At 43.6% G+C, this 14325-nt stretch overlaps 8 protein-coding genes across 8 annotated transcripts; 3 read left to right on the forward strand and 5 right to left on the reverse strand.

Annotated features, from left to right (window-relative positions):
- Nucleotides 1-2: 2 nt before the first annotated feature.
- On the reverse strand, nucleotides 3-1407 carry FA14DRAFT_165006 (putative SUA7-TFIIB subunit, factor E; the record flags this gene model as incomplete). Its single annotated transcript, XM_025499924.1, has 2 exons — nucleotides 3-1106; nucleotides 1351-1407. 2 exons carry the CDS (start codon nucleotides 1405-1407, stop codon nucleotides 3-5), a joined length of 1161 nt encoding a protein of 386 aa, XP_025353971.1.
- A 1522-nt stretch (nucleotides 1408-2929) lies between these two features.
- FA14DRAFT_124399 (uncharacterized protein) lies at nucleotides 2930-4321 on the forward strand (the record flags this gene model as incomplete). The annotated part of the gene is made up of 1 exon (XM_025496643.1): nucleotides 2930-4321. The coding sequence occupies one exon, from the start codon at nucleotides 2930-2932 to the stop codon at nucleotides 4319-4321; it is 1392 nt and encodes a 463-aa protein (XP_025353972.1).
- A 216-nt stretch (nucleotides 4322-4537) lies between these two features.
- Nucleotides 4538-5221, reverse strand: FA14DRAFT_123572 (UPF0220-domain-containing protein; the record flags this gene model as incomplete). Its single annotated transcript, XM_025496584.1, has 2 exons — nucleotides 4538-4627; nucleotides 4703-5221. The coding sequence occupies 2 exons, from the start codon at nucleotides 5219-5221 to the stop codon at nucleotides 4538-4540; spliced, it is 609 nt and encodes a 202-aa protein (XP_025353973.1).
- Nucleotides 5222-5366: 145 nt separating this feature from the next.
- Nucleotides 5367-6349, forward strand: FA14DRAFT_64454 (uncharacterized protein). Its single transcript, XM_025502624.1, has 2 exons — nucleotides 5367-6092; nucleotides 6154-6349. Exons 1-2 carry the CDS (start codon nucleotides 5404-5406, stop codon nucleotides 6206-6208), a joined length of 744 nt encoding a protein of 247 aa, XP_025353974.1. The 5' UTR covers nucleotides 5367-5403; the 3' UTR covers nucleotides 6209-6349.
- On the reverse strand, nucleotides 6347-7615 carry FA14DRAFT_64461 (X-Pro dipeptidyl-peptidase protein). The gene has a single exon (XM_025502625.1). The coding sequence runs from the start codon at nucleotides 7397-7399 to the stop codon at nucleotides 6491-6493; it is 909 nt and encodes a 302-aa protein (XP_025353975.1). The 5' UTR covers nucleotides 7400-7615; the 3' UTR covers nucleotides 6347-6490.
- Nucleotides 7616-7813: 198 nt separating this feature from the next.
- On the reverse strand, nucleotides 7814-11206 carry FA14DRAFT_161410 (SPX-domain-containing protein). Its single transcript, XM_025499105.1, has one exon. The coding sequence runs from the start codon at nucleotides 10987-10989 to the stop codon at nucleotides 8155-8157; it is 2835 nt and encodes a 944-aa protein (XP_025353976.1). The 5' UTR covers nucleotides 10990-11206; the 3' UTR covers nucleotides 7814-8154.
- Nucleotides 11207-11434: 228 nt separating this feature from the next.
- Nucleotides 11435-12544, forward strand: FA14DRAFT_190803 (uncharacterized protein; the record flags this gene model as incomplete). The annotated part of the gene is made up of 1 exon (XM_025501821.1): nucleotides 11435-12544. The coding sequence occupies one exon, from the start codon at nucleotides 11435-11437 to the stop codon at nucleotides 12542-12544; it is 1110 nt and encodes a 369-aa protein (XP_025353977.1).
- A 20-nt stretch (nucleotides 12545-12564) lies between these two features.
- Nucleotides 12565-14304, reverse strand: FA14DRAFT_161411 (uncharacterized protein). Its single transcript, XM_025499106.1, has one exon. It carries the CDS (start codon nucleotides 14152-14154, stop codon nucleotides 12703-12705), a length of 1452 nt encoding a protein of 483 aa, XP_025353978.1. The 5' UTR covers nucleotides 14155-14304; the 3' UTR covers nucleotides 12565-12702.
- Nucleotides 14305-14325: the final 21 nt, after the last annotated feature.

The following is a 14325-nucleotide window of genomic DNA, read 5'->3' on the forward strand; positions in this document are numbered from 1 at the left end:
CCTTAAGGCAAACGATTGATGTCAAACTTTGGGTACTTTGCCAAAATGGCAGGCGTTAGCCAATCGTTGCGCAAAGAAGACAGAGTTCTCGAAGATCCTTTGATCGTCACATCCGATACTCCGGCTGCTGCACTGATCTTTTTCGCACTGACATCTTGTCCAAGCATTCGTGTGATCAGATAGATACACGTTGCTGCCACTGTGATTGGACTTCTGCCTGCTAAAATACCCTTGTCACGTAACAATCCTGCCACATCTTCTGTGCATTTTGTCACGCTCATATCCAAGCCCAAATGATTGCAAAAACGGCCGACAAGATCGACTGCATTGGTAGGAGAAACGGCAGAATCGGCATCAATACCATTCGCACCTCCAGCATCAGGTGCACGATGAAGGTTGAGACCATAAGCAGATTGCATCTCTTTGAAACATTTTCCAATCAATTTTTGACTGACATTTGTCAATTGACAAATTTCACGGAAAGTACGTGGAACTTTATTGGTCTTACAAGCACAATAAATAGCAGCGGCAATGATTGCATCACGTTGCTTACCACGCAAGATTTGATCTTGTTCAACCTGTTTGAACATATGCTTGGCAGTATCAGAGACAACCCGCGGCAAATGAACTTGATCACACTTCCTTTGAATATCATCGAATGCATCCAAGATTACACGATTCGATGGCACCACGCCGCGGTTCATAGCACGTTGTAAATCTCTGGCTGCTCCCGATCCTCCATCTTTGTAGCTGATACGGGTATCCAATTGTTCCGTCAAGCCGTCCATCAATGGATTATTCGAAGAACCGACACGGGATGGGTCATCTCCCTCTTCATTGGCAAATGTACGCCATTCAGATCGAGTATCGATAATCTTATCGCCAACCACCATTCCACAATCTGCACAGACCATATCTCCACTATCAAATACTTCCACCAAATTAGCAGGATCTGCTTTGCATTCCGGACAGGCCAAGCCGAGGTTCAATTCGGGCACAAAGTCATCTTTCCTTCCCGCGCTCGACTCATTGCTGGTCGAACGTGCTGCTTTGTAGTGATCCGTCAGAGCGAACGGTTGGGCATAGATATTTGTCGTCTTTGCCCTCTCTGCATTCGCTGCTTGTCCAGCAGCAGAGCTCAATGAACCCTTGACAGGCTTCTGCACAACAAAATAGAGCATAGGGAGAGAGAAATGTCAGTATCAATGAACATGATCTATAAGCACAAAAATCCAGCATCCACGTTGGAAGATCTCCCATTAAGCTTCCAACTTTTAGCAGGAGCTTGATCATCACAAAAAGTCACCAATCACGCAAGGAAGACATATCAACATTGAAACGGATGCTAACCTGTCCGATTGATGGCGGCTTCATAGCCGGCATCGATGCCACCACCGCTGGAGCCATGATGATCAATTTGTTCTGTTTGTTGTGAGATCGACAGCAGTAATTGGACAATGCCGTTGTACTGAAGGCGAACTATTGGAATGGGTTGGTCGCTTTCTTAAAAAAGATAATAAAAACTCGCTTGTTTTCCAATCAATCTTCTTTCGAAGCAATTTTGGTATTTTATATCGATCAAAAGCCGATAGCGAGAATATATGCGATGCGAACCGATACGTAATCCAGCAACAAATGATGATCGTTTGATCAACACAGAAAAAGAGGTGGTGACAAGGATGATGGTGGGTGGCAAACAAGATGATGCGCAAACTCTACCCTCGCCAAAACTATATACCACTCAAAAAAACCAAATGACCCGAAAGAAAGGCCTTGAAATTGCTCAGCCTTTGCTGTACGCGTACAGGCACAGACACAAGCTTTTAGTTTAGAGAATATTCCGCCCAAGACAACACACACGAAAGTGAACCTCAACCAGACTGCACGTGAGTCTTGTTGTGATCCTTTAAGATTGATTACATACACAACCTTCCTTCTCGATGATAAATTATGTGTATAGCTGATCCGAATGATATACAGAAGGTGGACAAAGGACTTTCTTTAATCAGGAAGAGTTTTAATTGAATTGATGCGTGCGGTCCTACGCACACAACCATAAGAAGCCTTTCAAGCAAGGGGGAAGGAATGTTGTGCAGCACTTGCCTTGACGCGTACTATTCGGGGTGAACTGCTCGCGTTTAAAAGTTAAAGTGTTGGTTGTCGTGTTAATTAAAATCTGATGGGACCTCTCCTTTCTCATTTCAACTCCTTTTGCTAGAGGAGGAGGAGCGGATGCTCATGCATGGATGCTTCAGGAGACTATGATAAGCAGGGATGGAATCCTCCTTTCAATCAAGGAACATTATCGGTGTAGAAGAAAAGCATATGCAATTCATTAAACCCAAATAGCTTCTTCTTCCTGTATTCCGAACAACACAGAGATTTAACGGTGGCGCCGCCACTTCTCATGACAGATTTGTTTGGTTTCAAGGTGCCTATTTTAAAATCAAAAAATAGTCAAGTGTTCTGGATGTGTCTCATGATGCCTGACTGTTAAGCTCAAGGGGGTTTCATTTTGATCTCATTGACGCTATACCTGCATATAGAGGTGCATACATACACACATAAACTGATGAAAAGGCTGGTTCTCCACCAATCTTCTCATTTGCGAGTATTACTCGAATGCTTGATTCCTTGCCCTGCATCCGGTACACACTTGGTTGTCTAGAACTAATTTCGTTTTGCTCAAGAGATCTCAGATCCGCTCATTACCTTTCATCGCGGCACCGTCTTCTCGATTTTAATGGAGTAATGATATGAAAAGACATTCTTTGTAGAACACTACCGGATCCTCACTCTTCATTTTGACGCCTTATTTCGATTCAGCTTATCAACATAACTTCGGAGTATGGTTGTCTAATCTTTCTCGTCTCCTACAACAACATCATCATCATCAATAATCATCACAATGAAACGCCTACACTCTTTCATGGGGAATAGTACATTGCTATTCCTCTTCCTATACATAACAATCATTCAAGTTGCCTCGTCGCAAGAAGTGGAACGTAGGAAGACGTTTTCGTATCAAAGAAGGCAGAACTCACCGACAGTCACTAATGATCAGTTGACGAATGCTCTGAAAGGTGCAAATCTCACAAAGCTGGCCGCTCTGTTTGAGCAAAATCCAACTGTAGTTCAACAAATCAATGCTACACCCGGTAGTAAGACTTTATTGGCTCCGATCGATTCTGCTTTACCTTTTCAATCTTGGGCAAACGTTCCGGAAGCATTGCTTTATCACGTTTTGAACGGAAGTGTACCTGTCGATAGACTAGAACGTCTTCCTATGCATACCGTTTTGCACTCAGCTTTGACTTTGCAAGATGTTGCAAACCTTCCGGGAGGCAATGGACAGGCAGTAGCAATGAGCACAGGCACACAAGGCTATCCGGAATTGAGCGATTATAGCCCTGTGGTAAACGAAGCTCAAAATACAGATTCATTCTTGGAAACGAACGGCAAAGAGGAAAGCTTCACTGCGGGTTCCCTTACCATCTTACCGATCAATCATTATTTGACCGTACCTGGCAATCTCAGCTTCACAGTTGGGAAAATTGTAAACAGTGAAAGATTTGCTACACTGCTTTCTTCCTTGCCGAACAACGTCAATGATGCTCGTGGTTTGACTGTCTTTGTTCCGAGCGCAGATGCTATTCAGAGCTTTCTATCACAGCATTCTGGACTTTCGCAACAAACTTTGCAGGCCATTGCTCAGAATCATGTAATCATCAATCGTGCTGCTTATTCACCTCTTCTTATATCTCAAGGCAGCTTGATCACCGCTGGCGGACAAGATTTGCACGTTCAACAAAGGAATGGTACAAACGAAACGTATACTTTGCATGTCAGTGTCGGGAATGCGACTGCACAGATCACACAAACAGACGTCATGTACAAGAATGGAGTCGCCCATGTGATCGATTCAGTCTTGTTTGACACAACGGTAGACTACAGCAGGGCAAATCAAGCAGCCGAATCTGCCAAAGCAAGCGCCAATTCTTACATCTCAGGACCAATCTCTGATCAAAATGCTGCTTCAAGTCAAGGAACAGATGTTCCGCCTTCACCACCTGGATCGAGTTTGCCATTAGCTTCCAATTCTACCGTCACAAATACATATGATGCAACATCTGGTGGAACGAATCCGGGAGCAATTGCAGGTGCTATCGGTGTTGGAAGTATGGCTTCTGTAACCTCTTCTGCGCCTTCCCCTTCAGGCTCGACTATTTCAAAACACAATTCTGCTGCTTCTTCCGTACCGATGCCACAAATATGGACAATCCTTCTCACAATAGCGATGGCTGCTTCTCTGTATGCCTAACAATACCTCGAACAAGCGACGGACTTTCACTTTTCCTGCCCTTTACGTCACGGCCAACTTGTATCATATCAATTATTTTTCCTCTCTTTCCTCTTCATGTATCACACTTCTCATACCGCCTGTTTGACGCTGAGGCACGCTCTGCGCACCGGTAAAAATGTACGTCATTTTGAACAATATCCACTGTTCCTTTAATCTTATTGGATTATCAAAACCTCAAAGTGTGAGATTGTATTCGTAATCGCTCTCCGTACTTTGTGAGATCCATAGAGACACAGTCGAGAGCATGATGAATGCGTTTTGCGCCTGCATAGGAGAGGTAGTCGTATGTGTGTCAGTTTTCTCGTTAAGCCATATCTGCCCATCGCTTCTCCTACTTACCACATTTGCGAAGCCGTAATACTCATATCCTTCGGGCAGCTGAGCAATGATGTACTTGATTGTTAACACAGTGACCGATCCTGCCAGTCCACCTGCCAAAAGTGCAAATCCGACAAACAAGAACAGCCTTGCACGCCATTGAATAGGATCACCACCGCCTCCAAAACTTCCCATTGCTCCCAGACCACCTGCTTCTGCCAGGATAGATTTATCGATCAAATTGACCACAATCATACCCAAAGTTGCCAATAGCCCGGGTAGCCAATCAGCGAATGACATTTTCACTGCAGGTTCAATCCAAGGTGGAATACGTGTTGGATCATCTGCATCTGCAGGTCTTTTTGATCGAACGGAAGAAATGAGTAAAGCATCAAAGAAGATCCACCATCCTAGAGAGAACAAAGCACCGCTCAAATAAATTCCAAATGATCTCTTGTTGCTTCGCACCCATCTCGGTAGTGGCGGTAGAGGCAAAAGACAAACCCTTCTGGGATCGTAAGAATGACGTGGGAGGGACATCTTGCGAGTTTGATATGGATGTGGTAGAGAGAAAGATAAAGTGGATGGAGGTTGAACGTATGCGGGACAAGATGCACCGTGCGACGCCGCGCAGGCGTGTGTGTACCTTAAATGAACCTAACGCCCTGGTAATTGCACAATCTTCTCGTAACTGTCACCCTTCATGTTCACCGATGTAGAACATGGCATCACCCAATTTTGCAGGTTCACCAAATACTGTCAAATTTGAGCACTTGACACCTTCAGCTGCCACGCCAAGAGTCAGCATAAGTGTTCCTGCAGCGGATTTGAGTGGATCGACAACACCTAGACCCTCAATAGGAACAGGTGAGAATGCAATCATTCAACAGAATGGCGAACTAAGCTCCAATGGACGTAGCACCAATGCAATTCCACAGAAGCCAGCATCTCTCTTCGATCCTTCACATCTACCATCCATCTATGGGAGAATTCAGAAAATATCAAATCTGATTGTTCAAGCAAGTGAAGATGCAAATTCACTTAGTGTAAAGGATGCCGGTGGTGCGGCTGCATCTACCTCGAATCAAGCACTGGACAATGATCAGTTCAACACACTTGACCAAGATTCAAGCTCAGGTCCAGCGCCAAATATTGCTTTAGGTGCAACGACGGATGATGATGTGAATAGTGGATACGAGACAGCCTTATCGATGAGCGTGGGACAAGAAGATCGAGGTAGAAACGCACAGCCTACTGATTTGGCCAAATCGATCGTATCAGAAAGCGTTGCTCTACGGCAGGCATTCGTACAAGCACAAAGAGCTATAGACACATTTGAAGGTGGGGATATGGATATAGAAGAACAGGAGCATCTGATATCCCTTCTCGAACAATATGGCGGAGAACAAAAGTGAGTGGAAATACTTTGATACAACTTAATCGCAGTACTGACGATATTTCTCTTTCTTCAGACAAATACGGCATTCTTTTATCGAGCAAAAAGACAGCAGAATGATTGATGCTTGACGTCAATATGAACCAATAGATGACAACCTTTCCCATCTATTCTGTTTTTGCACACGGGCAGTCTAGCCACAATGTATATCATGCGTCATCATATGTGCTGTACATTCTTATCGGTTGCACAAAGGAAGGATCGGAGATGGGATATGACAAAATGGTGAAGAAGCAAGATCATATGATATATCTCCTCTGCCAGGACGTGGTTGCAGAAAAAATCTGCATCACAAGTGACGAAAGATTGCACAACTTTATTCGTATGAAAAATCAATATTATTCAAAAAATCATTACAAACCAAAAGTGCTCTTGAAAAATGCATCAGCAGCGCTAACAGCTTTTTCGACTGGGCCAGGCTGATCATAGAAATCCATGTGAGTCGCACCTGGGACAATCAATTGTTGGGCACGCTTGCTTCCTAAGCGTTCAGCCAACTCTGTGCTATGCCAAGCGGATCCAGCTTTATCACCTGCAATGACAAGTAAAGGTGCTTGAAGAAACGTCTCAACGAGGTGAAATGCATCAAATCGTGAAATTAAGGGAGGACTTCGCATTGACATTTTATTTTCCGATCGAGGGTGCTGAGCTCGGGGTGTTCGATAATAGTCAGAAGCCTCTGCCATGTCTGGCGGTGTATCCTTGTCAGGTTTTTCGGGAACATAAGGCAAATATTCTGGTTGTTTTCCTCCGTTCTCAGCTTGTATAGATTGGGCGATAAATTTCAAAGTATCTACTTGTTTTGCCGGGTCATCTTTGCCATACCAACCGCGACGGAAGCCGTCACCGATATTCACCATACTAGCTGTAGCGACTGCCTTGATACGGTAATCTGTCTTTGCAGCACAGACAGAATAGCCACCACCAGCACAAATTCCGAAAACGGCGATTCGATTTGAATCTACTTCATTTAAATTCTCGAGATAGTCAACCGCTGCATTAACATCCGTTGTCCTTGCTTCTGGATCCTCAAGAAAGTGTGGCTTACCACCGCTTTCTCCTTGATAGGAAGCGTCAAATGTCAACGTTACGTATCCTAGCTCTGCAAAGCGTCTTGAATATATTGAAGCAGTTTGTTCCTTTACTCCGCCTCCCGGGTGTACCACAATAATAGCAGGACTTTTATCGGAAGATGGCTTTGAAGGTTTAAACAATAAACCGGCTAGATTGAAATCTCTCTTGTTAATTGTCACGGAAGTCATTGTTGAATATGGGTTGTGTATAGAGCTTATACAGTTTAGAGTGGAAGTAATGATGTTTATATACCATACAGCCGAATGGCTTGTGCGGACTGCTTGAATGTTCTAGGAAGGATGCTTACGGTTTAGAAACTTACTTGCTTATTTAGATGCAAAATAAGCAGCAATCGAAAGCCACAATACATTTGCTATAACGCTAGTATGTGAATTTGATTGATTATCTTAATTATAATATTCAACACTCATTACTTGTGATTTTAGGAATTGATTATATTTTAGCTTCTTTTTATAAAATTTGATTATTTGTCCCATTACGTCATACTCCCAGCATTCGGGTCTTCGGGCCAGAAGCAGATTGAAAGAAGAGCAATCTTAGAATGACAGCATCTTAGATATATGAACAACTGAAGTCTGTGAGGCGGATATAAATGTCGGAGATTAGGTGTTTGAAAAAGCTTCTTTTGGTGGAATTTTTCTAATATACCTTGGGCCGATGTTCAAATACCTTATACTCTTAAAGCAAACGGAGAATTAGCTGAAGGCGTAAGTTTGCTTTGTAAAGCAGTCGGAATCATTTTCTTTGTGGCACTTATATCGATCTCCTTGATTCTTATGGATCTTTCAGAACTTCTACTCCGATTGCTTCTGCTCTACTTACGATTGTCCTTACACTTCTTATTCAAGATTCTGTTTACACCCAAAATGTAGAATAGTATTTGCAAGAACTGATTTGATCTAGAGGAAATTGAAAAAAGTACTCAAAGTTTAAGAAGTGTCATGATACCAAATCCTACCAATCCGACAACCAACGTTGCCAAAACACTTGCTAACAAACCAACCCGCAAGAAATCTTTGACAGTGATATACCGTTTACCTGTTGCATCTTCTTGTGCTGATGCAGCCATATTTGGGAATCCAGAAACGGGTAGACCCATTGCAGCAGATGCGGTCAAAGTGGTGGCCATGATCAGTAGACGAGGATGGGGTTGTGCCAGGCTGTCTCCAACTTGTGCAGCAATCGGAACAAGCAAGACAGCAGCGATTGTATGAGAAATGAAAGTTGCAACGACTAGACTGATGCTTAAGAGACTGAGCAATACTTGCCAGATTGGCATACCCTTGACCAGATCCTGGATCAATTCATCCAAACTTGCCAATAATCCACTCGACGTCACAGCCTTGCCCAATGCAATACCGCCCATGGCTAAGAACACAATCGTCCACAAGAAGTTGTTAAAGTCTTCTTTTGTCAAGATACCCGTTCCGAAGAACAAGACCATAGGCACGATTGCGATCACACCCATATCTCCCAAGATGTACTCGAAATTGCGTTCCAAACACCACAGAGCAATCGTTCCCAAAGCGACAGCAGAGATGAAGTATTGAATGCCAGTAAAACGATCATGCCTTTCGGGCATCTTTTTAATCACCGTTCCCCTTCCGCTGCCATAAGACCACATCAATAAGATCCAAATCACGATCAAACTGATACCGCTAACGGGTATTGTGATGGCGAACCATTGTAGCCATCCGAGCGGTTCGTCCATGTATTGAAGGGCGATCAAGTTTTGCGGTGAGGCAATCGGTGAAGTTTGTCCACCAATATTGGACGCCAGAGCGATACCCATGATTAGTGCAGATGCATAAGGTGAACGAGAAGGTAAATTTCTCAAGATCGGTTGAATGAGCGAATACATCAATACAGGAGCTGCCACGTTAGAGATCCACATTGAAGCGAAACAAGCAACTCCCATATGTGCCAACAATACGATTGAGGGTCTTGTACCGGCATATCGTAATACCTTTTGAGCAAGAATCTTGTCGATGCTGTATTTTGAAAGAGCGGCTGCAAGGGTGAAACCACCGAGGAGCAAAACCATATTGGGTTGGAACATTTGTGAAAAGATCCATTTTGTTGTCTCACTCGCACTCATTCTTCGGTCTTCGATATCATCCGTTCGAGCAACTTGTAAGACCACAACAAGCAATGGCACCAAGAGTGAAGTAACGAAAAGCGGGATCACTTCTGTTGCCCATAAGATCGTACAGAATATCAGCATTGCCAAACAATTTTGTTCTTCAACACGGCTAAAGAAGCGCAGCCCAGGTGCTTTGAGCAAAAGCACGAGCAAGAGGAACGCAGTCAGCAGTTGCACTGTACTGATACCCAACCAGGCTGGTAATGTAATCGCACCAAAAGGTGTACGGATTCGGGTTGGTTTTGCCTGTTCACCGTCTTGGGTCGCTTTCATCACCGTTTGTTCTAATGTCGCTCCTTGTGCTCGACGTTCGATACCAATCATCTCTCGCCAGACTGTGTTTCGTTGCCAGACAACTTGCTCGCGTAGCAAGGTCTTTAATTGAGCAGTTGCTTGCTGAATATCGCCATTTGTGACAACCTTTGCGAAGTATTCGGTCAACTCTTGAATGTTTTCTTCAAGTCGAGCGCGGGTTTCCGGCAGAAAAGGGTATTGAAGATTAATCACTTCAGCGAAATATCGTTCTTTCAAATTGCTCTTGAGAATTTTATCGTACTTTTTCAAAATTTTCTTGAAACCTGTTTCGTTGAGAGAGACAAACTGCTTCAATTCACTCATGTCCACAAAGAGATCAGAGATGCGCTTCTTATATGTGATTCGCATATCGATTGCCCAATCATTTTCTGCTGTCCAGATACTCAAAGTCTTGTCGCCAAAGTTGCTACTGGCACCTGCTTCACTTTCAGCCGATCGACCAATCTCGGAAGGGTTGCCACCAGCAGAGATCAGACCCAAGGTTTTGCGTTCCGATGGTCTTCTTTTGAACATTGAAGTCCACTTGCGTGCTGGGGTATTAGTATATGCAGCGTTGGAACTTCTTCTTGCTCGCGGTCCTTCTTCATCCAAGAAGGATTGGCTCAGCCGTCTAGATTGCGAGGGAATGGTAGCAGTCGATGCTTCCATGTTCTGACTACTACTTGGCTCAGCGCTTGGATTTGCGACTTCAGCATCTACAAGATCATCGACTGCTTTGCTACTTCGTCTACGTGGCATCTTGGGTTTACCCGAGTGCCAGCCATGCAAATCGCTATGTTGTCGACTTGCTTCATTGTATCGCAGAGGATCGGTAAAGAGATCTGACACGCTGCCTTTCCGGGTTCTGGTATTCTGTGTTCCTTTGTAGGTAGTAGGAGCAGAATCGTTCACGTCCTCTCCGCCCTCTGCGTCGCTCATTGCGTCTTCATCCGAATATTCATCATCCAGATCGAAAACGTCTTCACTTTCAGCTCTGTGTAGGTCCTCTCGTAATTTTGCAAGCGATTTCTGGAAATCCGCTTCCTTCATGCCATAAAATCCTACGATCCTTCGTAGTTCTTTGTCGAGCATTGGTACAAAGACTGCATCAGCAGTAGACATGCTTGAAGTTAAAAGAGCAGCTGATTCATGTTCGATATCATCATCGTGAGCAGCACCGCTTGCAGAATCGGCCAGTGCATCACCACTTGTTTGATCTTGTTCCAATTGATAGATTGTCTTTTTCAAATTGGAGTAATTGATGTATTTATCAGCCCAATCCGGGACCGAATTGAATTGAAGTGAATGTGAGAACTTCATCTTGCCTTCAGAATCCTGCCGAGAATGGTTTTGAGGTTTGGATAGTTGCTGAAGAGCGATACTCTCCGTTTCGTTCTCAACTCTATTAATATAAGACGCCAGGTTGAAGTACTTTCGCCATTCGGTTGGTAAAGTCGTTGATCGCTTCGAATATTATTTGTTGTGGTAGTGTTAATGAAAGATAGGGTAAAATTTAAACCTTATCATGACCTGTGAGTGTAAGCCTTTCTTTTTTTTTGGTTTTTGTTTGGCGTCTGCACGGTTATAAAAAGGTCAAGCCGTTTATTGACCTAAGATGCATGCATTACTTTAGGCACTCCGACTAAAAGCGCGCCTAGGAACCAAACATGCATTCATTCAATTGGTATCGTTGGCACCCCTCTGACGTTCAACACTTTTCCGCCATAATGAGCTTTGTTCTTTTTCAAATACCCGTCTGAAAGTCATGTTGAGTCGGTATGAATATGAAACTCGTGAAGTGGAAGATTCTCCTCAGGATGGGCCATGCTGGATTGGAATCGATGGCTCACGAGAAGGATGGTGCGCTTGCATTATTGGAGCAAATGGTGATGCAGAACTTGTATTTCTTCCACACATAGAACTAATTTGGTATCACAGAAAACCAGAAAATATTCGTGCGATTGCAATAGATATGCCTTTAGCATTGGCATCAAAAGCAGAAAGAGGTGGTAGGAATTGTGAAAGAGAAGGTCGTAAAATTTTAGCAGCTGCCAGAAAGAAAGCCATCGCATATTCAAAAGAACAAGATGATCCAGCTTACAGGGAAGGACCATTTGTAGGAGCAACATCGATCTTCACTCCTCCCTCTAGGCCTGCATTAGAAAAATTTGCGCTTGGAGGAACACATGCAGAAGTATCAGAGGCGAACAGACAAAGTGCAAATGATACATTCAACACTGTCTCATCCAACACCGATCAAAACAGGGGAAAGAAACGTCAAAAAGTTGCACACAAACAGGAACCCGGACTTGGGCTGTCCATACAATCATTCAATATAATGCCAAAAATACTTGAAGTGGATGATTTTATCGAACGTGGGATACAGAAAAATCTCTTGCAATTCATTCCTCCTACAAAGGGTGAAAAATCAAATGGTAAGACTTTTCTATTCGAATGTCATCCGGAATTAGCATTCCTTTCGTATCTAGCAAAACACAAAGAAGAAGAATTGGAAAATCAGCGAGGTTTCAAATCAAAAAAGCTTAAAGTTGGCAGAATAGAAAGGATAGACGTTTTGAAGAATTCGGCACCTTTCAAGAATCACGAAAGCAAGAAAAGAGCGTTCAGGGGACTTTTATGTGCGGTAAACGTTGACGATGTACTATATTCCCTTTCCCACAAAGTAACTCATCATGTTTTTGTTAGAAAAAAAGTTACCAATGCCACTCCAACAGACGATGTGATTGATTCCATGATCTGTGCGACAACTGCCAAGCGATTCGATACCGGTAAGGTGATCGAGATCGGTGGATCGTCAACAGGAGGCCAGAGAGAGCTGGACTTCAGAGGAGTGCCTATGTCGATATTTGTATAGCTCCCAATTTTCAAACAAATGTATGATAGATGTATATTAGGTTGTCAATATTAAAGAGTCCAATATGAATGTGTAGAAAATAAATTGTCCATGATGACGAGATAAGAAATAAAATCTTGTATAACCAGTACAACGATTGTCTAAATAGACGACACTGTTTAGAGTACAATGCAAGCGACAACGAAAACAATGCTCAACATCAAACCTTGCATACTCTCCAACACACCTGCGCCGGATTTTAATGAGTTGCTGCCACCAGAACTAGAGCCAGATTTGGATCCAGATTTGCTATTGCTACTGCCGCCACTGCTGGAAGATGCGGTACCGGAAGGACGTGGGTCGGTCAATCCTTCTACAAAGAGGTATGATTGCGAATTGGGATCGCTCATCATCAAATAATCTTCATGACTGGTGTTGGGAACGTAGTTGAACGATTGCGTGCTAGGCATTCCACCTGCCATAGCTTGCAACGCTTTTTGCATATTTTGACCTCTGTTCAAATGACTTGAACCTTGATATTGTGCTTCACAATGAGTATCACCTGGTCCAAAATCTGCCAAACCTAAAGCATATTGAATTCTTCGGGTTCGGTAACGTGCATAGAAGGTATCAGGAGCAGGTTTGCCTTTCACATATGCTGGCAAGCCGCCTGCAACACCATATGACCAATCATCCACTTCACTTGCGCAAGATGTGTTTGATGGAGTGACGGGACGTTGAGGAGAAGGCCAAACGTAGGCACCTGGATTTCCCACCCAATAGCTGACCAAAGCTTCCGTACTGGAATCATTGTTGCGTAACATTGCATATCTTTGCGAAACAGAGCCACCCAAAGAGTGACCGGCAACGATAATACTTGTCAAAGCAGGGAATTCTGATTGATTGGCAAATCGTGTGACCAAACTATCAAGTACTTCAAAAGAGCTTGCATCAGCATTTCCCGGTCCTTGTGCTTTACTGCCTTGGTTCCAGCCACCGTCAGAAAAGTACAAATCTGTTGGGTTACCTGCACCTGCATTATGATCATCCATATCGAGCCAAACAGGTGCAGTGACCAAGACGTCATTCCATTGAACGGCCATACTTGTGTTTGCAACTGCACAATTGAGTGAATTACGGAACAGGTTGGAATACTTCCATGCATCACGCGGTTTCCCAGGTTGACCGATGATGACACGTTTTACTTTGGTAAGATCTTTGTTTGCTTCGACAAAGACTGGCATTGTTGCTGTGCCATAGGTGATATTACGATCAACATAAAAACCTAAAACGTTTGGAATTTCAGTCCAACCGCCAGTATCGCTTCCGTTTACAGCAGCAGTATTGATAAAGATTGTATCACAACCTGGCCTTTGACTGTCATCATCAGCACCCGTTCCTCCGACTACGACTTGTTGACCTGCATTATCGTTTGCAGCAGCTCCTGGTGCAGTTGAACCATTTTGATAATTTGAAGCTAGGTATAATTGATCAAAATTTCCCGTTGGATCTCTTGATTCCAGAGAGACTAAACTTCTATGTGCTAATTTTTGTTTGAAACTTGACTCCAATGCTGTGGTGAAAGGGGTGGAAACCAATGCTGCCGTCAAGGCAAAGGTTGACAATCGCATGTTTACGATGAATGAATGTGTATGTAGTAGCAATGCAAAGTGTAAAAGAAGGGGGGGGACAAATGATTGTGATGGTGTAGAGTGCGAAATTCGATTGGATAGGGTACGGTTCCCGTTGCTCTGGGTCAGAACTGTGCAGTAAATTCGCGTGGAGATTGTTTTGCATAAGTG

Source organism: Meira miltonrushii (genome assembly GCF_003144205.1).
Source record: "Meira miltonrushii strain MCA 3882 unplaced genomic scaffold FA14scaffold_3, whole genome shotgun sequence".
Taxonomy (NCBI): Eukaryota; Fungi; Basidiomycota; class Exobasidiomycetes; order Exobasidiales; family Brachybasidiaceae; genus Meira; species Meira miltonrushii.

What these genes read in the sequence shown, in the direction of transcription:
- FA14DRAFT_161410 (XM_025499105.1), bottom strand. Translation starts at nt 10,989, where the DNA reads ATGAAGTTCTCACATTCACTTCAATTCAATTCGGTCCCGGATTGGGCT.
- FA14DRAFT_64454 (XM_025502624.1), top strand. Translation starts at nt 5,404, where the DNA reads ATGGCATCACCCAATTTTGCAGGTTCACCAAATACTGTCAAATTTGAG. An exon ending in CAATATGGCGGAGAACAAAA is followed by an intron (nt 6,093 to 6,153) that starts GTGAGTGGAAAT and finishes CTCTTTCTTCAG; the next exon opens with ACAAATACGGCATTCTTTTA.
- FA14DRAFT_64461 (XM_025502625.1), bottom strand. Translation starts at nt 7,399, where the DNA reads ATGACTTCCGTGACAATTAACAAGAGAGATTTCAATCTAGCCGGTTTA.
- FA14DRAFT_161411 (XM_025499106.1), bottom strand. Translation starts at nt 14,154, where the DNA reads ATGCGATTGTCAACCTTTGCCTTGACGGCAGCATTGGTTTCCACCCCT.